The sequence below is a fragment of the Narcine bancroftii genome, chromosome 7 (assembly GCF_036971445.1).
Source record: "Narcine bancroftii isolate sNarBan1 chromosome 7, sNarBan1.hap1, whole genome shotgun sequence".
NCBI lineage: Eukaryota > Metazoa > Chordata > Chondrichthyes > Torpediniformes > Narcinidae > Narcine > Narcine bancroftii.
This window is the reverse complement of record NC_091475.1, coordinates 149,775,297-149,797,755: the sequence shown is the minus strand read 5'-3', so window position 1 is coordinate 149,797,755 and position 22,459 is coordinate 149,775,297. Positions and strand designations below refer to the sequence as shown.

The following is a 22,459-nucleotide window of genomic DNA, read 5'->3' as shown; positions in this document are numbered from 1 at the left end:
TATATCCAGAAAAAAAAACTACTTTGTTCTTGTTAATGTTAATATTTTTACAGTATTAAGGGTGAGACAAAAATCCTAAAATGTCAATAATACACTTTTTTCATACTGATAGTGGCTCTAATTTAAATATATTAACAACATTTGTTGTTAAAATTGTGAGAAGGACAAGTATCAACAAAATTAGTTATTCCTCATTGAACTGAAAGTAATTTGGAGTTGAAAATCACATCAGCAAAACTGCATCCTACTTCAACCACAAACTAGTATGGATCAGGACCTACAAGTACATATCTTTTATTGTTTCAGCAGATACCCTTGAATGTAGCAAAAATAAAATACTAGAAATGTTGTTTTTATGGTAACTACAGTACATTGATTTAAAAAAAAATTAATTTATTTTTAGATTGCAGAAATACATTTATGTAGCAAAACAAACTGATGCAACATGTCATAACAGAAATAGAACACATCCAGTTGAACGTCCATCCTCCCATGTGACCAAGTTCTTAAGAGGAAGGGCAAAAGATGAAGTGAAGCAAAACATTGATGCTTCATGATGGGGTGGACCTCGTCATTTTCTGTACTGTTTATGTTTGCCAGCTAATAACATCTTAGGAATCCTAAGTAGATATTCATGATCTTGAGCTTGGCTGATGCAAAGTTTGAGAAGTCATGTAGGAAATTGAGAGTAAATGAGTTTTTCCTCTTTGGTGGAAAGAGATGTTCCTTGCACAAAATGAACAGTATTTATTTAATGTACTTTTCCATGAATTTCTTGTGGAATTCTGAGCGAAGTGTATCATTCACAAATCTTTTATCCCTCTTTGACTCATCTATTCCTTTAGCACAGTTCTTAAACACAACATCGTCATCCCACCTAAAAGACAAATTCAAAAATACAGCACTGATATCCATGTAATGAAAGCACCCCACCTATATATTCGTCATCTGTCAGACATGTAATACTCATAGATTGATACAAGCCAATTTTGATCCATCCATATCTCCCACAAAATCATGCAAATGGGTATATCATTTTGACCCGGCTGCAAACACAACTTAAATTCAGACAGCGTCACAAATGTAATAATATTTAAGATTACTTGATTTTCCTCCACCCTCCAAGTTGCTGATGCAATAGTTAAATTACTTAAAAGTCGTATTAAAAAAGAGTGAGTACAACATCTTTCAGACAAGGAAGGAGGAATATCAGTGTAGAAATATGGGCATCAACATTTTGCAGCTGTGTAATGACAACAGCTTGCCAAAATCCTTGAGCTATTTTAAAATTTAGAACAGTAAACATACTTTATTCAGCATTAAGACAACAACAACAGACAACTGGCCTGCAAAAATCTTTAAACAGGAAAAATCTGCTGGCTGACAAGATTTTAAAAAGTAGTTACTGACTACTGTATGTAAACAAATTAGGAAAATGAAAATTTCAAATATTGTTTCAAAATAAGGCTAGTATTCTTCCATTATAATATCAATAGTTCTGAAACATTACCTCCTCCTCACTTTGAAGTTTGACTGTCCAATAAGATTTAGTAGAGGATTGCCGCTCAGAATATTTTCCATTCGAATCCGTTCTTCTTCAGCTTTCTGTTCACGCTCCTGTGGGAGTCAGAAATTCAGTTTTATATTACCCGCCATTTAGGAAGTTATTATTCTGGAATAAGCTTGTTTTCTCATCGATACAAGAATATAAAATACAGAAAAAAAACATCTTGGAAGTTGAACAGTAACATGGCCTTTCAAATACCTAAAGCCATAATTTAAATGTTCCATAATATCCCAAGTTCACCATAGTTATGAATTATATTTAATAACTTTGGTGATACATCTAATTTCCTATGCCAGACAAAAATTTAAAAAAAGCAAAAATTTTACTTATGACTTAACATTAAATTCAACTGGCCTAGCCCTATTGACATACATGTAATTACAGAGATTTGGACATTTCTGCAGTTTGGTGATGAATATTTTGGTGCTTGTATTTTGGAGATGGATATTTTGGCAAAATAAAAAGAATTTTGTAGTCCCTCGAACATTTTGGTGTTCACATTTTGGTGCCAGGTCTCACATTTGGTGATGAACATGGCATGTAATTTATTAGAATTTTCATTAAATATAATAAATATTAAGCATTGATTAAAATTGTTTCTTGGCACTAAAGTTGGGCTATAACAATTTATTCACTTCTTGTACTTAATATGAAGTGAGGAGTGGTACTTCTGGTTGTCATGTGGGACCCTGCACTTGGGACAGCAGCTGTCATTCTATCATGTCAAGCTGACCAGCAATGATTGAGTCAATGGGATTGGGATCAGTGGAGGAAACAGGGTGGCAGAGGGGGACCAGGAGTGAAGGGTGATCAGAAATCAGTGTCCGGTCCCAGCCCCCCCCCCCCCCCACCCCGAGACAACCTGCCTCCATTACCCTGAAAGGGCTCGGCAGCATTCACTGCCACCATTTACTCACTGCTGCCAGCACCCGTAGTGCTGTGTTGGTCAGCTTGATGTGATAGAGTGACAGCCACTGTCCTGAGTGCATGGCCCCGCATGACATCCCAAAGCGCTGCTCCTCTCGAATAAATTGTTGTAGCCTAGCTGTTAGCGCCAAAATATCCAACACCAAACTGTGGGTGGAAAAATGTCCGGTGCCAAAATGTGGAGGCTAAAATGTCCTAGACCTGTAAATACATGCACATGCTTTCATTTCCTACTATACATTGTTTTTTGAACTACTAGGACAGAAATACAGAATATTTTTTTCTTTATGACAAATAATTATATATTGGCAAAGGTAAAAATGAGAAAATTCATGCAACAAGAAATGCAATTAATTGTTTTAAAATACATTTCTTTCTTTTTCAATATTTTTATTGATTTTTGAGAAAATAATAATATCAAATACAAAGATACATGATATAAAGTTCAGGTAAAAGTAAATTAAAATTACAGATTTAAAAAAAAAATAAAAACTTGTAACTAATGTAATTTCTAACTGCAAGAAAAGGTACAAGGACTGCCTAAAGAAATCTCTTGGTGCCTGCCACATTGATCACCGCCAGTGGGCTGATAGCGCCTCAAACCGTGCATCTTGGCGCCTCACAGTTTGGCAGGCAGAAACCTCCTTTGAAGAAGACCGCAGAGCCCACCTCACTGACAAAAGGCAAAGGAGGAAAAACCCAACACCCAACCCCAACCCACCAATTTTCCCCTGCAACCGCTGCAACCGTGTCTGCCTGTCCCGCATCGGACTTGTCAGCCACAAACGAGCCTGCAGCTGACGTGGACATTTACCCCCTCCATAAATCTTCGTCCACGAAGCCAAGCCAAAGAGAAGAACTGCAATCTGAGCGATTACAATCAAAGCCAGGTGCCAACTACTAATCTCAATACTAATAGTTCAAAAATGAAGAAAAAGAAAAAAAAATATTTGATCTTTACATTTTGAAAATAATTGAAAAAAACCCAAAAAGAATATATTTGTTTTACTAATTTTAGTAGTTGAACACCTAATTTTCTCTAGAAAGAGAGATGCCATCAAATCCAATAACCATTATGTATGCATGGGAGTGCATCCACCGCAGAAAAATGAGCCCTCTAGCAATCAGGGAAGCAAAAGCAACAAACTGGATTTAAATGGGAGTCAAAATTAAGTCTATTGGTCCTCTCATTCCAAAAATTTAAAAAAAACAATATATTTCAATTATCATGTCAAGACTGACCTGAAACATAGATCACTAATTTATCCCAGTGATACTGCTTGACTCGCTGAGTTCTTCCAGCATATTGTGTTTTGCTCTAGATTACAGCATCTGCAGTCTCTCGTGTGTCTCCAACATACATTGGTTAGCATCTGCCATGCTTAGCTACATTTCCCTGAAAATCCACTTCATCCAGTACCCAAATCTAGTTAATGTTTATCACATTGAAGACTAATAAAGATAGCTTCATTTTTCATGCTGTTTGAATTTTTAATTATCCATTGTTTCAGTGGGAGCATTATTTTGAATGATTAACTATATCCCTGCGGGCAATTCCATCTATTTTACGTTCACCTTAAGCATCTCATGTAACACATGGAGTTCTATTTCCAAATTGCTCACTCCTGTTTCATTCTCAGCCTTAGCCCAGCTGCTGAATAACCCCAGGAATAAAATTTTGTGGAGATACAGTCTTCTCCAGGTACAGAAATTACATAGCTAGATATAAAAAGAAATGAGAGAAACTAATGAAATAGCCATATCTTAAGTTGAGTGAAATATGAAGGGGAGGAAGTTATGCTCCAAATGTGCAGAATACATTTTGGCATGTATGCAATTTTCTTTAAAAAAAACAAGCTTTTTGCAGATATGTTCAAATATCACCCAAGTCAAAGAAAACATTAATATTTTAGATAATATTGGGCAATAATGAGTACAGTTATTAACTCAGTTTGAGTTCTGCAGGTTCACAAATATTTTCAAAAACAGTATTTCAGTTTTTTAAAGGACTTGCAATTCCTAAAATAATTTATGCCTACTACAAAAGCAATAGTTAAGTTAGTAGAATAATGATAAAGATGTCAGATCATAAGAATGAGACATAAAAGTCTGCAGACTTCATGATTGTAGTAAAAACATACAAATGCTGGAGGAATTCACCAGGTCAGGCAGCGTCCATGGGAAGTAAAGATATATTACCACAATTTCAGGCCCTCGAGGAAAGTTTATTGAGGAAAGAAAAGCAGAGTGCCAGAATAAAAGAAAAGGCAGGGGAGGAGTACAGGCCAACAGATAAAAGGTGATAAATGCATATGGAGAAGAGGCCTGCAGAAAGGAAATTTGAGAATGGATGGGGGGGGGGGGGGGAGAGACATGGGGGAGTTTGACTCCGTGAATGCAGAGCTGGGATATAGGAGGCCGATGGAAGAGGGAAAAAGGGGAGAGAGGGAGAGAGAGAGAGAGAGAGAGAGAGAGAGAGAGAGAGAGAGAGAGAGAGAGAGAGAGAGAGAGAGAGAGAGAGAGAGAGAGAGAGAGAGAGAGAGAGCACACACTACAGGAAAGGAGACATTGCCAGGGTGTGGGGGGTGTGAAATGGGAGGCTAAAAGAAACCAATCATCGGGTTGGAGAGTGCCCAGACAGAATACAAGATGTTGTTCCTCCAATTTGTGCGCCACCTCAGTCTCACAGTGACCACTGAAAGATCCCCAAAAATGCAGCGAAGAGCAAAGCTATCTCCCAGTCTGTGTCCAGTCTATCCGACGTTAAGGAGACCATAACGAGAGTACAGGTTGCAGTCGATGACTCCTAAAGATTCACAAACGAAGAGCCGCTTCACTTGGAAAGACTGTTTGGGGCCTGGAATGGTATTGAGGAAAGAGGTGTGGGGACAAGTAGAGCATCTCCTGCAGTCTCAGGGATAGGTGCCAATATGATGATTGGTGGGAAAGGTGGACTGGACTTGGGAGTCACAGAGGGAGCGGTTGCTGTGGAAAGTGGAGAGGGGAGAAAAGAGGTGCCTGTGGTGGGATCCCGTAGCATAAATGGCAGAGAACACGTTGGTTGCGAAGGCTGGTAGGTAAGAACAAGAGGAATTCCGTCCTTGTTGTGCATGGGTGCGGAGGGGATCTGGGCATATGTGAGGGTAATGGAGGATTTGCGGGTGAGAGCCGAGTTGATGGTGGTAGAGGGAAAGCCACATTGCTTGATGGACATCTCTGGTGACCTAGCACGGAATACATTGTCCTGGAAGCAGATGTAACAGAGCAGAAGAATTGAGAGAAAGAAATAGAATCCTTACAGAGGACAGGGTGTGAAGAGATGTAGTCGAGGTAGCTCTGGGAATTGGTGGGTTTGAGAAGATATCCATCGAATTGGTCTCTCGAGATGGGGGACAAAGATCGAGAAAAGGGAGAGCATAGCTAGACATGTCCTTGCCGACATGTCTATCCATGGCCTCGTGCACTGCCAGACTGAGGCAGCTGCAAATTGGAGGTTCACACCTCATTTTCCAACCGGTCGGCATTAACACTGACCTCCAGTTTCCATTAGCCATCCCCCCCATGTCTCCTTTCAAGTAAGTGTGTGTTCCCTTTACCTTTGCTCTGCATTCACATAACTAAATCTCCTCCTTTCCCCTGAACTATTCTCTATATCCAATTATCACCTTTTGTCTGCTATCTGTAGTTCTCCCCTTGCCATTTCCTTTATTCAGGTGCTGTCTGCTTTTTTTCTCCTCATACCTTGAAGATGGTCAGTAATATATATTCACCTTCTGTGGACTCTGCAAGACCTACTAGGTTCCTCCAGCATTTCTGTGTTTGTACAGATCACAAGAGTCTACCATTCAAATCTACCGAGGCATCAGTGGAATTTAAATTCAGATTCTAATCCAGAATTATGAAGAAATGGTTCACTAATGTCCTTTAAAGGGGGAGGGGAGGGGGGGAATCTCCTTCCTTATTTGTCCAATTTTTTACTCCAGACTCACCAAAGTGGTTGACTTTTAAAAGCCCTCTAAAACAGCCTTGCAATTCACTCAGTTGTATTATTACCACTATGTTGAAACAGAGAAACAAAAATGGATGGACCACCTAGTATCAACTTGGGTATTTAAATTAGACCAAAGTGAATGTCACCCAGAGCCCAGTTAACATTCCAGCTTCTCAGTAGCTGTTTAAATGAAAGATATTACCCACAGACTGGTCAAGCAAATGTCTGACCTATAATCATCCCTGACATTCAATGAATCATGTTCTCCATTACAATCACTGGATACAGCCTTTCTCACCAGCAGGGCAGTCCACCAGAACAGACAGCATGGTGGTCTACATACTGATGTAGTAGACATGGGAATTGTCAATATTGATTTCAGTTTCCAAGTGTCATGGCACCTGAACACGAGCTAGAATACCAGCTTCTGAATACATGGCCTGTAATTCACAAGGTAAATAAACTCATTTTCATTTAATGCCACAGTCTGTTCAGCCAGCTAGATCCCAATCTCTGTAATATTCTTCACCATATGTTAAAAACACCCTTCACTGACCAAGGTTACAAACATCTTTCCTGATCTTTCTCTTTGAACCAACACTTTTGTTCACCAGTTACCTTGAGGGTCCCAGCCATTTGTCTGCGTCAAAAGGCACAGTACCAATGAAAATCATTGGTACTGTGGTAATAAAAACTGTTGCAAGAATGGTCTGGTATGAGCAGGATTGGACTAGACCCTCTATCAATCATCTGATTTATCTTCGTCATTTGATTCATTGCTTTCTTCAAGTTCCTTATACTGGTACATAATCTTTTATCGAAAACCCTTGGAACCAGACACTTTTTGGAATTTGGAAATTTTTCAGATGATAGAATAATAGTAATGGCAGTATGTTAAGTAATTGCGCTGATTTCAGATTAGTGCAAAGATATTCCAACAAGAAGGGTCTTTGGATGGGGTGGGGAGGGGATGGTGGCGGTGCTGGATGGGGTATTGTGGCGGCGCTGGACTGGGGGTGGTAAATGAAGTGAGATAAAGATAGACCATAAAATTACTAGTGTACTTTCTATTTTTAAACTTCAAACATTAACTTATCTTTCTGCTTCTTTAAATTATATATGGTGGTAGTTCTCACACCATAATCTTCAGTAAGATGGTGCACAGTTACATCATGATAAAGCTTCTCTAATAACTCTACTTTCTACACTATTGATAATGACATACGCTTCCTTTTCTGCTTCTGTTACCCAGCTCTGTAGCTCTTTTTGACATTTTCACAATTTTCAAAGTCCATGAACAGTTGAGGCATATCTGATTGGTAGGAGCACTGAGACACAGTGCTGGATGAGGGTTGGTCACATTGGGTCATGTTTGGCTGCAAACGTGAGCTTTGGTGTGCATAAGACATCCATGGTAAATGTGTTCAGCTTTCTGGAAGTAAACCACATAGCAATGGACCCCCCCCCCCGGCTAGTTAAGCTAAACCAGTAAGTAAATTGAAGAAATATGTAATTCAGCCTGTCCATTTTAAGGAGCTAATTTTTTTTTTTTTAAAAACCACTGGAGCAGAAATAATGTTTACAAAGTATGATGGAATAAGATACCTGAAACAAACTTCAACTTTTCCAAGATAAATATTACTTTAAGAGCATATTAACTTTGTTTTTTTTTTAATTCATACCCAAAACCTGCCAGCAACCAAAACAGCTGGCTCATGATCTGTGCATCAAATAATTCAATGAACTTGTGATTACAATTTCTAAGACATTCCTAATATAGCTTCTAAATGGTGTGTATGTATTCACAGCAACCAAATGCATGCCAGATTGGCAGTTTCTTGTTGATAAAAATTTTTACAAATCACAGTATAGGAAATAACAACTCTGAAAAAATGCGTAAACTGTAACTTACAAAAGCCAGATGTGCAACCAACCATTTACACAGTCTGAATTACAAACATTTTCTTGATCATGTTTTCAAGATGACTGTACTTTCTGAGTAGCAATTTATAAATAATCATTCTCAATTTGTATCAGATTATATCTTCCTCTTTAAATCTCTACCTGCCAAGTAGATAATGTTAATGGTCACAGAACCCTTAAGTTACCACCAATGATCCTATCAAAAAACTTTAAATCTCATAGGAGGTATAATTATTGAGTCAAGAAGAAATCTGCATATAACATACATCTGAGACACAGGTCTGAGATTCTGCATATGTACAACCTTTTCTCTCCAGTTTTGAATGACCCTAAAAAGAGAAACTGTAATTTCTTCACACTACTAGTTGTCATTTTGTTTTTAAAATATAAAAGCAATTGAATTTATTTCTGATTTTCAATATTCTAGGATTTTTCTATATATTCTATACATTTATACACACACACACACACACACACACACACACACACACACACACACACACACACATATTGCATGTTTACATGACCATGCCCAACAATTGGTACTTGTTGTTTCCTATTAGTCACTTATGAATTAGAACATTTAGGGCACAAACATTGAACAATTATTAAATGGTATAGAAACAAGGGCAGAAGAACAGCCACAGTTAATGATTGGTTGCATGTGTATATTATTTAAAGGGGGAGTTGATGAGATTAAAAATCAAGAAATTAAGTTGAGGAAATATCAAAGAGATTGGGCTCATTTGTGAAAATATTTCAAGATGAAAGATTCTAATTGAAATACAAAACTTCAAATGCAGTAAATACCGTAAATATTTGTGTATAATGCGAAAAGTTTTACCCTCTTTTTCCCCTCAGAAAAAGGGGGGGGTGGGTCGCATTATACACAGGAGTAAATTTTTTTTTAATTCTGCAACTCGCAGGGTGGGCGAGCGGTAGTCGGTAGCGCAACTCGGGAGGCAGGGCAGGCGAGCAGAAGTCGGCAGCACAACTCAGGAGGCAGGGCGGGTGGGTGAGGTGAGGTTGTGAGAGACGACATCGTGAATCGGGCAGGCTGGTGGGTGGAGAGATGGCAGCGCGACTCAGGCGGGTGAGGGGTGGTTGCATTATACATGGGGTAAAAATTTTCCTCCTTTTTCCCCTCAAAAATAGGGGTGGTCACATTATAGACAGGTCGCATTATACATGAATATTTATGGTAATTAAAAAGTCAGGCAGCATCTGTGAAGTGAGAAATATGGCCTATAATTGAAACTAGGACAAGCATTTGGTCAAAAGTTAAAAGAGAAAGAACACCATAGAGGAAAAAAATATCCTTTTATCACTCTGGATTCTTAAGGAGCTAGATATGAAGATTCAAGTACTAATGACTTTCCATAAAACTTGGGCATACTGCCTATAAGGAACATGAATGAAAGTGATAGCAAAAAGATTAATACATGTCATTTCTCTGGACAAGACCAATATACGTAGAATTTTGTGTTTCAATGTTTTCAATGATGCACTACACAGATATAAAAGACTAATGTAGCATATTGTAGACACTGAAAATGCGAACTAACGACAAACTCAGTTGCAGGTAAATCAGAACTTGTTTACTCGAGTGACATGCGTATTCTTTTCAAACAATGAACTACACGGGCCACGCCATGGCACCCCGTACCAGTTTGCTGGACTTCTGGGAATTGTAGTCTATCTATAGTGCCACTACACGGTTCACCCCACCCCCCCACCCCTAGAACGGGCACTATCACCTGGTAGTTTTTTGGGAGGTCAGCCCCTGTGGACTGCTGACTGTTGAATAGGGGCAGTTTTGTCAACATGGGCAGGTTTGAGCCTGTCATTTGTGAATGACAGAGGCTGCCAGGCATTGTCCAAAATGCAGGTTGACCTCGTTCATCTTTTCACTCTGTATGGTCCCTTGTATGGTTCCTGCAAGGGCTGTCCATGTGTTCCCCTATGTACAAACATGTTATTCACAGTCCTCAGTTTGTGTGGTACAAAAGAAACATGTTTGCCTTGCGATGATGGTGCTACATGGGATAATTTACCTACGGTATCCCTTAGTCTACTCAGCAGCTCTTTAGGATCTTCATCTTTACTGGATCTGTGTGGAACAAATTCTCTTGGGACCACCAAAGGTGCACTGTATACAAGCTCCACAGACAAAGTGTGAAGATCCTCTTTTGGAATTGTCCTAATGCCGAACAACACCGATGGTAATTTGTCTGCCCAGTTGGGATCATCCAAATAGGCCATTAAGGCTGATTTAAGGTGACGATGGAAGGGTTCAACCATCCCATTGGATTGTGGGTAACAGGCACTTGTATGATGAAGCCTAGAGCCAAGCAGCCGAGATAAGGCTGTCCATAACCAAGTTGTAGATTGAGGTCCTCTGTCAGAAGTGATGTGTGCCAGTAGGCCAAAGCGTGCCACCAGGAATTAAGGAATGCTTGTGCACAAAAGTCTGTAGAAGCATCCGCCATGGGGACTGCCTCAGGCCATCTCGATCATAGTGAAGAGACATCGAGTAGCCTTGTGAAACTGGAATTGGTCCCACAATGTCCACATGGACATGATCGAAGTGGTGAGTTAACGGTGGGAAGGGTTGTAGCAGTGCTTTTGTATGCTGATGGATTTTGACTTTTGACAAGCTACACAAGATCTGACCATCTGTCTTTCTTCAGACAGTGCCAAACAAATCTGTCTGAAATCAGATGAACGGTCAATCTGATGAATGGATGAGGAAGTCCACGGACAGAATCAAAAATGTGACGTCTTCATGAAGCTGGAAACACTGGTCGTGGATGATCTGTTGACATGTCGCAAAAGAGCAGCTTGCCGTTGGCATCGACTTGCACATCCTTCCATTGCAGGTTGATTATCAAGGTGCGAAACAACTCCATCTCACCATCTTGTGCTTGGGCAGCGGCGGCGAGAGCTGCGTAGTCAATACCGGGGTCCATAGCTGACACCTCGAGCACAAATGAGCAGGAAGGTGCATCAGCTACAACATTGTCTTTTCCAGAAACATGCATTATTCTGGTAGAAAATTCTAAAATGAAAGACAAATGCCACCGTTGTCGAGCTGACCAGGGCTCCAACACCTTCGAAAATGCAAATGACAAAGATTTATGGTCTGTGAACATGAAATGTCTGCCTTCCAAAAAGTAACGGAAGTGACGGATGGACAAATGTATGGCTAGGAGCTCTTTATCAAAGGTGCTGTGTTTTTTTTCTTGGCCTCACGGAGGTGGCGGCTAAAGAATCCAAGGGCTTCCATTGTCCATCAACATATTGAGTTGCAGAGCGCCCCCTATGGCCACATCAGATACGTCTGTTGAAAGGGCAGTGGCTGTGTTTAGGATTGGATAACCAAGGTTAAACTAATAGTTCCTTTGTCTTTATGAAAGCATTTGGACGTTCATCTGCCCACTGATTAGATTTGGGATTACCAGACAGTGGATGGAACAGAGGCTTCATAATGTGAGCTGCTGCTGAAAGGAATCAATGATAAAAATTAACAATGCCCATGAACTCTTGCAGACCTTTGACAGTGGTTGGTCTGAAATATTCAGTAATGGTGTCAATCTTGGAAAGCAGCGGAACCACGCCCTTGTCAGTGATTGTATGCCCCAAGAATTCTATAGACTACTGTCTGAAAACACATTTATCTGGATTGATGGTCAGTCCAAATTATTGCAGATGTTCCCTGTGCTTTAGTTTTGCTGGCGACTAATACATTGACTAAATAAATGAAGACTTTGCCTATGCCACGCCCTACTGCGTCCATAACTTGCAGCAAGGTCTGAGCTGCATTTTTTAAACCCAAAAGAAAATTCGAACAATCTGAGAGTGGTAATTATTGCCGGTTTCAGGATGTCGTCTGGTTCCACTGGCACCAGGTGATATCCACACACCAAGTCCACTTTTGAAAAGATTTTCACCCCATGCAGATTCACTGAAAAATCTTGAATGTGGAGAATAGGGTAGCGATCCAGTATAGTGGTGTCACTGAGCTGTCTATAATCTCCACAAGGTCTCCACCCTCTAGTGCATTTTTGAACTAAATGTAATGGTGATGCCCATCGGCTGTCAGACCTGCAAATTATCCCCAACTCTTCCATTTTATGGAACTCTTGTTTAGCTAATTGCAGTTTCTCTGGAGGAAAGCAATGTGCCTTAGCATGAATGGGAGGACCCTTGGTAGAAATATGTTTCGCTGTGGGAGTCGAAAACTGCAGTTATAATTTTGGGAAACTCTTCTGCAAGTCTGAAGAACTTATCAATAGTCTTACACAGGGCTTGAAGGCACAGCGCAGGAACATAAGATTCTGCTAGGTGAATACTTCAAAAGGTGGTACTATTCATGACACCCTTTTAAATCCACTATGAACGAATGAGCTGAAAAGGAAATTGGCCCGAGTAGTGGTCGTGACACTGCCGCGAAATAAAAGACCATGTGTGTTTCCCTTGAACTGAACATTCATTTTTTTGGTGCTATATGTGGGTATGTTGGAACTATTGACTGCTGTGAGTTGGAGGTAAGGGGAAGGATAACGTGTATCAAAACTGGTTGGTGGAAAAACACTAACCTCCGATCCTGTGTCCACCAAAAATTTATGATGGGATAGCTGACCCCAAACATATAGAAGGCTCATGGATGTTCAGCCAACTGTCACAGCCATTAACGATGGTTGGACAGGGCATTTCTTAATAACGCACAGGCACCTATGTGCATTGACTCCCCAACGCTGGTGGTAAAAACACCAGGTGGAAGTGTCCATAGGTTGTTTGCCTGACTTGAGATGTTGCCTTGATATAGGAGCTGGGTGTGTTTGAGAGTGATGGCTTGGGAAGTAGTGTCAATAACTGAGGTGCTGGGTGCGGACAGCTGCAATGCAGTGACATTGTCCGAAGACCTTTTGGTGTTTTTTTTTTGCCAGCCACGGGACTTGTGCCTCTGCAGTTGCTGCCTAGAGTCTTCGAAAGAACTCTGCAATAATGTCTAATGTCTTCTGGCATCATCAGAGCTGTTTGAATAACATATCTGGCTGCGGCAGGCTGTCAGGTACAGCATGTCGTCCATTAGTTCAGACAGGGCGAGGTCACCCAGCTCCTCCATGGGTAACAGTCTGGCGGCTCTCTCTCTGCGGGACATGCCATAAATTCGCACCAGGAGCACTTTTAGCGTGTCCTACCTGTGCTCTCCAGGCTCCAGTGGATCGTGCAGGACGTTACCAACTCACTTGGCAGTGGCTCGTTCCAAGGTACAGACAAAGTAAATAATTGCCATTTGAGTCCACCTCAATCTTCCTGAGATGAAATTGTGCCTCAGCCTGTCGAAACCACTGCTCTGGTTCTGCCATCTAGAAGGGCAGTAGCTTAAGAGTAACAGCTGCAGTATTTATATGGTCCAAAATCTTGTTTTGGATCCCTCAGGGGCACCAATTGCAGCCACTGAATACATAGTGGTGGCTGATGAACACAAAATAAAAATGCACATAGCTGCAGGTCAATCAGAACTCGTTTACTTGAGTCACACACGTATTCTTTTAAAACACTGAACCACGTGCGCCACGTCATGAAGTTATGATGGCCCGTGCTGATTCCCAGACTTCTGGGAGTTGTAGTCTTTCTACAGAGCCACTACAATACCATAATATTAAATATTTATCAGGGTAAAAGAACAGGTGGGAATTATGACTTGGTTAGAATTACGCTTGTGCAATATAACATAGAAATAAAATCTGGGTTTTACTTGCAACAAAGAGATCCAATATCAACACATGAACTCTCAACTATGCAACAGCAGACCCCGCAAATTTGGGTCCATGATTCTACTGACAGATGACACATACATTGAAGTTATCAGTAACTACAATATCTGAAGGAAGTTTACCTTCCAATCAATGTTGCCATTTTCTTACAAATTATGTGCACCCATTTTTTTCAGCAAACTACATTATTTGGGGAATTCACATCATTAACCAAATAATTTGAGGCACATACAATCTTTTGTAGTTGCTTTAGTTTCTCCAATTTTAAACCAATCCAAGATGATATTTAAATAAACATACATTTAAAATGCCAACACATTATGGGGTTAACATTAATGTAAAATTCTGTATACTGTAAAAAGAATCAAATCAGAACTTGCCTTCCGGGCTTGTTCCTCAGCACGTTCTTTCTTAATCTTCTCCAGCTCAGCCAAGAGAGCAGCAGTGTCGTCGTCGCCATCATCATCGCTACTACTATCCCTCTCAGAGTCATCTTCTTCCTCTTCCTAGGAATTAACCAAAGTTTCAAATCAACGTTGGTTTAGGAAAATTGGAAGAATCTTGCATTTACATGGACTGCATCTCAAATGTTCATCCAATTAAAAACTTCCTCTCGTTTTGTTCAACTCAGATAAAACATTGCTCTCTCTCAAATGGATTTAATTCTCTTTTCTTTGTAACATATATGCTCACCAATTGCTGAGAATTAGTATTTTCCATTTAACTTTCCTTTAGCTTTTATAAATTATTTTTATCTGAGTCATGCAACATCCTCTGACAAGTAAACACGATTCTAAATATGGCAGTGAACAGTAAATAAAAGGATCTTAGGTCCATGTGTCTGGGAACAGGGGAAGTTAGGTTGGAGAGTAGAATTGCCTCCTTCACTATGGCATGCCGTTTCACTCTATTAATTTCCTGCTCCAGCTCTGCCACCAAGTGGCTTTTAACACAGCAATGCAGAAGAAATTCAATTTTCAAATTCACATTGGAGAATAGGTTATAAAGAATGAAACAAATGAAAGTTATTTTTTGTTCTATGGTAGTTCAAATACACTTCATAAAAATAAACTTAAGTTGAGGACCAATTTATAAAAAAGGAAAAAAAACGAAAAACATTCAGCAAGTCGAGTAACAAATGTAATCAATTAACCTTTCATATCAAATGCATTTTTACAGAGTTCAAATGCATTTTTACAGAGTTCCTTTTTGGATTAATTCTATTAATAAAATTCCAATATACATGCCTAACAATACTAGATAATTCAGGAAACTTGAGCAAAAATAAAATTGATTAAAGTAAGCATTGGTTTAAATGTTGTTACAGTACAACTCTGATTTTCTGAAATGGTCAGGACTGATCTTATTCTATATCCGTTTTTTCAGAAAACTGGCCTTTTTTTTTAAAACAGCTCAGTAGCAACAACAAATCACTTGTAACAGTGCTCAATCAACAATAAACAACAAGGGAAGGCTTTTTAAGTATTAAAATAATATTTAATTCTCACCCAAAAAAATGCTGGCCACCGCCAATCGCCAAAATGAACCCACCAAGACCCCACTTGTGCTGGGAGACCGACGTCTCCCACGAGCTCAAGGTCTGCTGCTTCCACTGGGAACCTGATATCACTGTTCAGTTCGGCTCCAAAAAAACTTCAAATAAATGAGGATTTTGGAGAATCCGATTTCAGATAATGGGAGTTGTACTATATATCAAGTAACATTTAGAGTGTGACAAATCTGTTGCTTTTTAACTATTTTATCCAAAATAATAGAAAGGACTGAAATTTATAAGCCCCCATTGCTTATGATTATCCAATTCTTACCAAAGTTGCTACTGAATCTACTTCCAAAACAACATCAGATTACAACTTCAAGATTATTACATAACTAAAATTTTCACTATGTGCCCTTTTGCCAAAATCCTGAAAATGATAGAAACCCAAAATATAAACAGCTTGCAGGGAAGATCAACTGGTAAGAATGCATGAAAGGTAATACCGAAATGGAAATCCATTTCTCCAATCACAGATGTTATTTTACCTGAATATTGCAGCCTTTTTAGTTTCTTCTGTAATTTTTAATGGCCTCTTATGGATATAAACCCTTCTACCACTGCAACATTTCTCCTAACTTGCTTCATAAAACCTAGCAGCAGATATTCTGGCAAGAAATTCTCCCTTGCCTTCTCATAAAGCTAATGATCCTAATCTCCAGTACTATTCTGGGACCTTCTTGCAGTCAACCTGAAATTTACATTTCCTTCCTAAAAATATGTTGGCCGGAAATGGTCACCTTAATCTGGATGAGGTTTTACAAATGTTAGGCTTTTTTTTTCTATGAGTATTTTCTCCAAACCCAACAATTCTTCTAAGATCAATTAATTCCACATCATCTTAAAATTGAGCTATTTTACTGTCCCTTCTCATTCTTCCTACTGAATTGATTACAATTTATATGATACATCATTCTGCTAGTACACAGAAACATCAATCATATTGTCATTACTAATCCCCTTCTTTACTTAACCTTATTCAAATTAAACTAGTTATAAAGACAAAATGTTGAAAATACTCAGCAAGCCAGATAGGACCTGTGGAAAGAGATCAAGTTTACATTTCAAGTCAAAGAATTGGGAAAGTTACAAACAGGGAGTATCAATGATAGGGTGGAGCCCAATATTGTCCAAGTGATCTAGGCTATTTCATTGCCTAGATTTAAAATTGTGGAGAGAGTAGGAGAGGTGAATGGATAAGACAAATGGAATATTTCCAATAGGACGAGGCCAGTGATGTTTAAGAAGCTGCCTGTTTGATAAGTTCAAGAGCGTATTTAGAAAGACCAAAAACAAGCAAATTAAAACTGTAAAAAGTGAGTGAGAACTCTCTCTGAATTCTGAAACCAGAAGACATGAAAGATACCATAATATTCTCATCCCATTTTCATATCTACGAGTCTTAAAGTCATCAGCCTGCAGCTCTGCCATTTACATCTTAATTTAACAATCTAGAACAGCCATTCTCAACATTTCTTTTGACTATGGCCCCCTGAAGACTGCTCCAAATTGATGGGCTTCCTTCCCCGTGAAGCAGTCAAGTTGTTTTTTTCCATACTTCTCTCATACCAACTACATAAAAAAACAAACAAAAAATAAAATTTCAGCCTGTGCCTCCCTTAAATGTGCTATGGCCCCCATGGTGGGGGGAGGGGAGGTGGGAATCGCTGACTTAGAATTCACCTTACATGGACTTGTTACTTTTCTACTTTGAATGCTATCTGCGTTTAAACATTCTGATTTTTAAAAAATCTTTTCCAGTTTCCCAATTTCTACTCTATAATGAGTAGGAGCAGCCTTTTCTTTCTAGAACACAATGTTAAATTAGTACCCTTGCATCCACAAGAACATTTTTTTTGGTCTACAATGAAATTAATCTTTTTTGATATTATTTAAACAAGTGCATGATAAGTCACTGTTAACAAATGCTGCAAGGGTATCTCACCACTTTCTGAATTCTAAACAAAAACAATTTCATCGAATTGATTTGCTAATTTATACTTCGTCAGACCATTTTAACTACAATGTGGTGAAAAAACAAAACTGTTGGAGAGATGGGATAGGGGGAGGAAGAATTGGGTCACACAGGAAATGCACATCTCTAATGCCATTGTGAAAAAGTCACTTCAGCTCCTCTACTTCCTCAGGAGTTTGCAGAGGCTCGATATGTCATCGAAAAAATTGACAAACTTCCACAGATGTGTAAAGTGTGCTGACTGGTTGCATCATAGCCTGGTGTAGGGGCACCAATACCTCTGAGCGAAAAGCCCTGCAAAAAGTAGTGGACACAGCCAAGTATGTCACAGACAAAACTCTCCCCATCACCGAGAACATCTACATGGAACACTACCGTTGGAGAGCAGCAGTAATGATCAAGGATGCACTGCACTCAGGACATGCTCCGTTCTCGTTGCTGCCATTAGGAATTAGGTTCAGGAATAGTTGCTACTCTTCAAACATCAGACTCCTGAGCAACAGCCTCATTCAGAGACTCATTTAAGAAACTGTTCCTCGTGGAGGCATGGACATGATTAAGGAGCTGAACAGTCGTACTTTGAAAGAGCTCTCCACAAAAAGTATTTTAAAAAGTTAGAAAGCTCAAAACCCCATAATTTTAGCATCAAAAATGGATAAAACTAGTGCCAAACAACCAAGGCAACAACAAGCAAAAACTGAACAACGAAGAGCAACTTAGAATGGACCTTGGGACTGGCTGAACCCAGCTGAGCTGGTGGTGGGGGGTTGGTGGGGGAGGAGGTCGGCCCAAGATATAACCAACATCCTGAAAAAGATAGAAATTTTATGCACTCGTTTTACGAGTGTGGAATCAGCAATGAGAGACATATTGGAAAATAATGGAAATCAAAGTCGTTATGGAAGACTTAATGGAACAAATGACTCATTCAGAGGTGGAGCTGGACAAAACAAAAGACAGGCTAAAGGCACTGGAAGAAAAAGCAAAAACATGGGACACAAAAATAAAGGATTGATAGACATGATCGATCATAAGGAAAATTTTAGCAGACATAACAATATAAGAATCATTGGACTGAGAGAAGGAATAGAGGGAAAAGATATGGTGAGTTTCTTTCAAAAATGGATCCCACAAATGCTGAGACAAAACAAGTTAAATGCAAAGCTGAAAACTGAAAGGGCTTACCAGACAGAACCTTGGACCCAGAAGAACTGGCAAACAGCGGCCACGACCAGTCCTGGTAAGACTTTTAAAGTTACTGAGAGAGATCTTGGGGAATACGAATATTCAAAAATAATAATGGCCCATTAGTGGTGGACAATGCAAAAATAATGTTTTTCCAGGAATTTAGGAATTTGAAGAGGTAAAGAGACAACTGTGATCTAAAAACTTTAAATGTTCAAAGAATTATCCAGCAACACAGAGAGTGGATGTCTCAGAAGGTAATCAATGAATTTTCAAGAATAAAGCAGTGGAAGAATTTTTAAGAAAATTATTTGGAAATGAAAGTCACCAGCTTTAAGAACTGAAAAGACCATTTCAAAATGGGACTAACTGAAAGACGCATCTTTTTATTTATATTAGTAGTACTAAACCGTTTTGTTTTCATTGTTACAAGGAAAACCGTTGAGGTTTTTCTAAAAAGAAAGAAAGGTGGTAAGAAAAGTAACAAGGTGGACACTCTGATTGGGGGTGGGAGATGGCGCTGAGAAAGGAGTGGTTTTAAAAAGTGGCGCTAAAGGGAGGGTTTCTTCTTCTTCGGAAGAATCAGTGGACTTTTCTCGTGGGCTTCTGGGTACTATTGTCAACGTCGCCGTCAGAGAGAGGGATGTGTGTTTCTTGAAGGGAAAATGTACTTGTTGGAAATGTCTCTTAAAAGGGAAATGTTACAACAATATTTTAAAAATTGGAAAGATTTTATTATACAATATCTGTTTGAAAAATGGTATGGATAAAACACTAAATTTATTAGTCTTAATACTAATGGGATAAACAGGTCAGTGAAGAGGAAGTGAGTCTTGGCATACTTAAAGAAATTAAAAGTGGATATAATATTTTTGCAGGAAACACATCTTACCAAATTGGAACATTAAAAAGAGAATGGGACAAATAATATTGCCTTCCTTTGGTTCAAAGGCAAGAAGGGCAGCGATTCTAATTAATAAAAATACACCATTATTAATATGATCAAGCTAGAAGGTATGTAATGGCACATTGTAAAATTCATGGAGAAGCAAAGACATTTATGAATATTTATATTCCAAATTATGACAATGAAGCCTTCATGAAGGATAGTGTCTTAAAAACAGTAGAGGGAAAACAAAATATATTGGTTGGAGGAGATTTTAATTTTTGCTTGGACCCAATACTAGATAAATCAGCAAGAACAATAACGAGGGCGAAAGCATCAAAAACCACAATTTCATATATGAAAGATCTAAATCTTATCGATGATGGATGTGATTATATCCCACAGGAAGAGACTACTCTTTCTACTCAAGAGTTCATAACTCACATACAAGGATTGACTTATTTTTATTGTCTGCCCAGTTAAAAAGTGAGTGATTAAAAACAGAATACCTAGCGAGGTTTCTATCAGACCATTCTCCATTAATATGCAAATTTATAAAGTGACAGATAAAAATATTTTGTGAAACCAATCTCCAAGTTTTCTGATATGGGACATGCTCAAAGCAAATTTAAGGGGACAAATTATATCCTATACAAAGAATCTTATGAGGGAACATATGGCAGAAGTAAACAATTTGGAGAAAGATATTAAAGAATTAGAAAACAAAAAAATCAAAGAACAGGACAAGAATCCACTCTCACCAGCGTCATATAGACCAATATCTCTGCTAAACACAGATTATAAGATAATAGCTAAACTATTAGCAAACAGATTAGCAGAACAGGTACCGAAAATGGTAAATTTAGACCAAACTGGATTTATCAAAAAAAGACGCACAACAGACAATATTTGTAAATTTATTAACTTAATTCATACAGTAGAAGGAAATAAAGCACCTACAGTAGCAGTTGCTTTAGACGCAGAGAAGGCCTTCGACAGAGTAGAATGGAATTATTTGTTCAAAGTATTGCAAAAATTCAGTTTACCGGAGAAGTATATTAATTGGATTAAAGCATTATATAAGGGACCGTTAGCGAAAGTGACAGTAAATGGACATGTATCAAAGCAATTTAACTTAAGCAGGTCAACGCGGCAGGGATGCCCACTATCACCTTTATTGTTTGCGCTAGCTATAGAACCACTAGCAGAATTGATAAGAATAGATAATAATATAAAAGGAATAAAAATAAAAGACAGGGAATATAAAATCAGTCTATTTGCGGATGATGTTATAGTGTACTTAACAGAACCAGAACTATCAATAAAAGAATTATATAAGAAATTGAAGGAATATGGAGAAGTGTCGGGTTACAAGATAAACGTAAATAAAAGTGAAGCAATGCCTATGAATAATGCGGATTTCTCAAAATTTAAGAAGGAATCTCCTCAGATGGCAAATGCAGGCAATAAGATACCTAGGTGTACAAATAAACAAAAATCTAGGCCAATTATATAAACTCAATTACAATCCACTAATGAAAAAATTACAGGACGATTTAGAGCATTGGAAAGATCTACCACTAACACTGATAGGAAGGATAAACTGTATTAAAATGAACATTTTTCCAAGGATATTATACTTATTTCAGGCATTGCCAATACAACTGACAGAAAAATTCTTCAAAGAGTTAAAGAAAATAATAAGGAAATTTTTATGGAGAGGGGGGAAACTGAGGATAGCACTAGATAAATTAACAGAATGGTATAAACAAGGAGGCTTACAATTGCTAAACTTCAAAAATTATTATAGAGCCGCACAATTAAGATACCTATCAGATTTTTATCAAACAAGGGAAAAACCAGACTGGACGAGATTAGAATTAGATAAAATAGGGGAAAAGATACCTGAACACATATTATATAAATGGGACGAAAAATTGGTACAACATAGAACTTCTCCGGTATTACATCATCTCCTCAATATTTGGAAGAAGATTCATGTAGAAAGAAATAAAACAAATTATCAATTACCAAAACTAATATTGATGCAAAATAAGCTACTCCCTTTTACAATAGATAACCTTTCCTTTAGAGAATGGGAAAAAAAAGGGATTAAAAGAATAGAAAATTGTTTTTCAGGAAGTAGATTCTTATCCTTTGAACAAATGAGAGATAAGTACAATATAACTGGAGATACAGCGCTGGCATATTACCAACTGAGATCCTACTTGAAAGATAAATTAGGAAGCAATTTGAGTTTACCAGAGGGAAGTAACCTTGAATATGTGATTACAGATACAATGTTAATCAAAAGATTTATAACAAATATGTATACTAAACTGCAAGAAAAGGAGAATGAGGAAACAAATGGTAAAACTAAACAAAAATGGGAACAAGATTTAAATATAAAGATAAAAAAGGAAACATGGGAGAAATTATGTTCTGGAACGATGAGAAATACAATAAATACGAGGCTACGTATGATACAATATAATTGGTTACACAGACTATACATTACACCGCAAAAGTTAAATAAATGGGACCCAACAGTATCTGATAGATGTTTTCGATGTAAAAAAGAAATGGGAACAACAATTCATGCAATCTGGACATATGAGAGAGTAGAAAAATTTTGGGATGATCTCAATCAGATATTAAATAAAATAA

At 38.4% G+C, this 22,459-nt stretch overlaps 1 protein-coding gene across 6 annotated transcripts in view; it reads right to left on the bottom strand.

Moving 5' to 3' along the window:
• The window catches only part of cwc15 (CWC15 spliceosome associated protein homolog), a 47,018-nt gene that overhangs the window by 6,023 nt on the left and 18,536 nt on the right, over window positions 1-22,459 (bottom strand). For 4 of the 6 annotated variants that reach the window (XM_069890797.1, XM_069890798.1, XM_069890799.1 and 1 more), the window contains exons 5-7: window positions 14,572-14,697; window positions 1,511-1,617; window positions 377-877 (exon numbers count right to left, since the gene is read on the bottom strand). In XM_069890797.1, coding sequence (XP_069746898.1) covers window positions 748-877; window positions 1,511-1,617; window positions 14,572-14,697 — 363 coding nt within the window. In that variant the 3' untranslated portion in view covers window positions 377-747. Of the gene's footprint in view, window positions 1-376; window positions 878-1,510; window positions 1,618-14,571; window positions 14,698-22,459 lie in introns of those variants that run through there. The other 2 variants (XR_011342088.1, XM_069890801.1) reach the window with 1 other exon arrangement.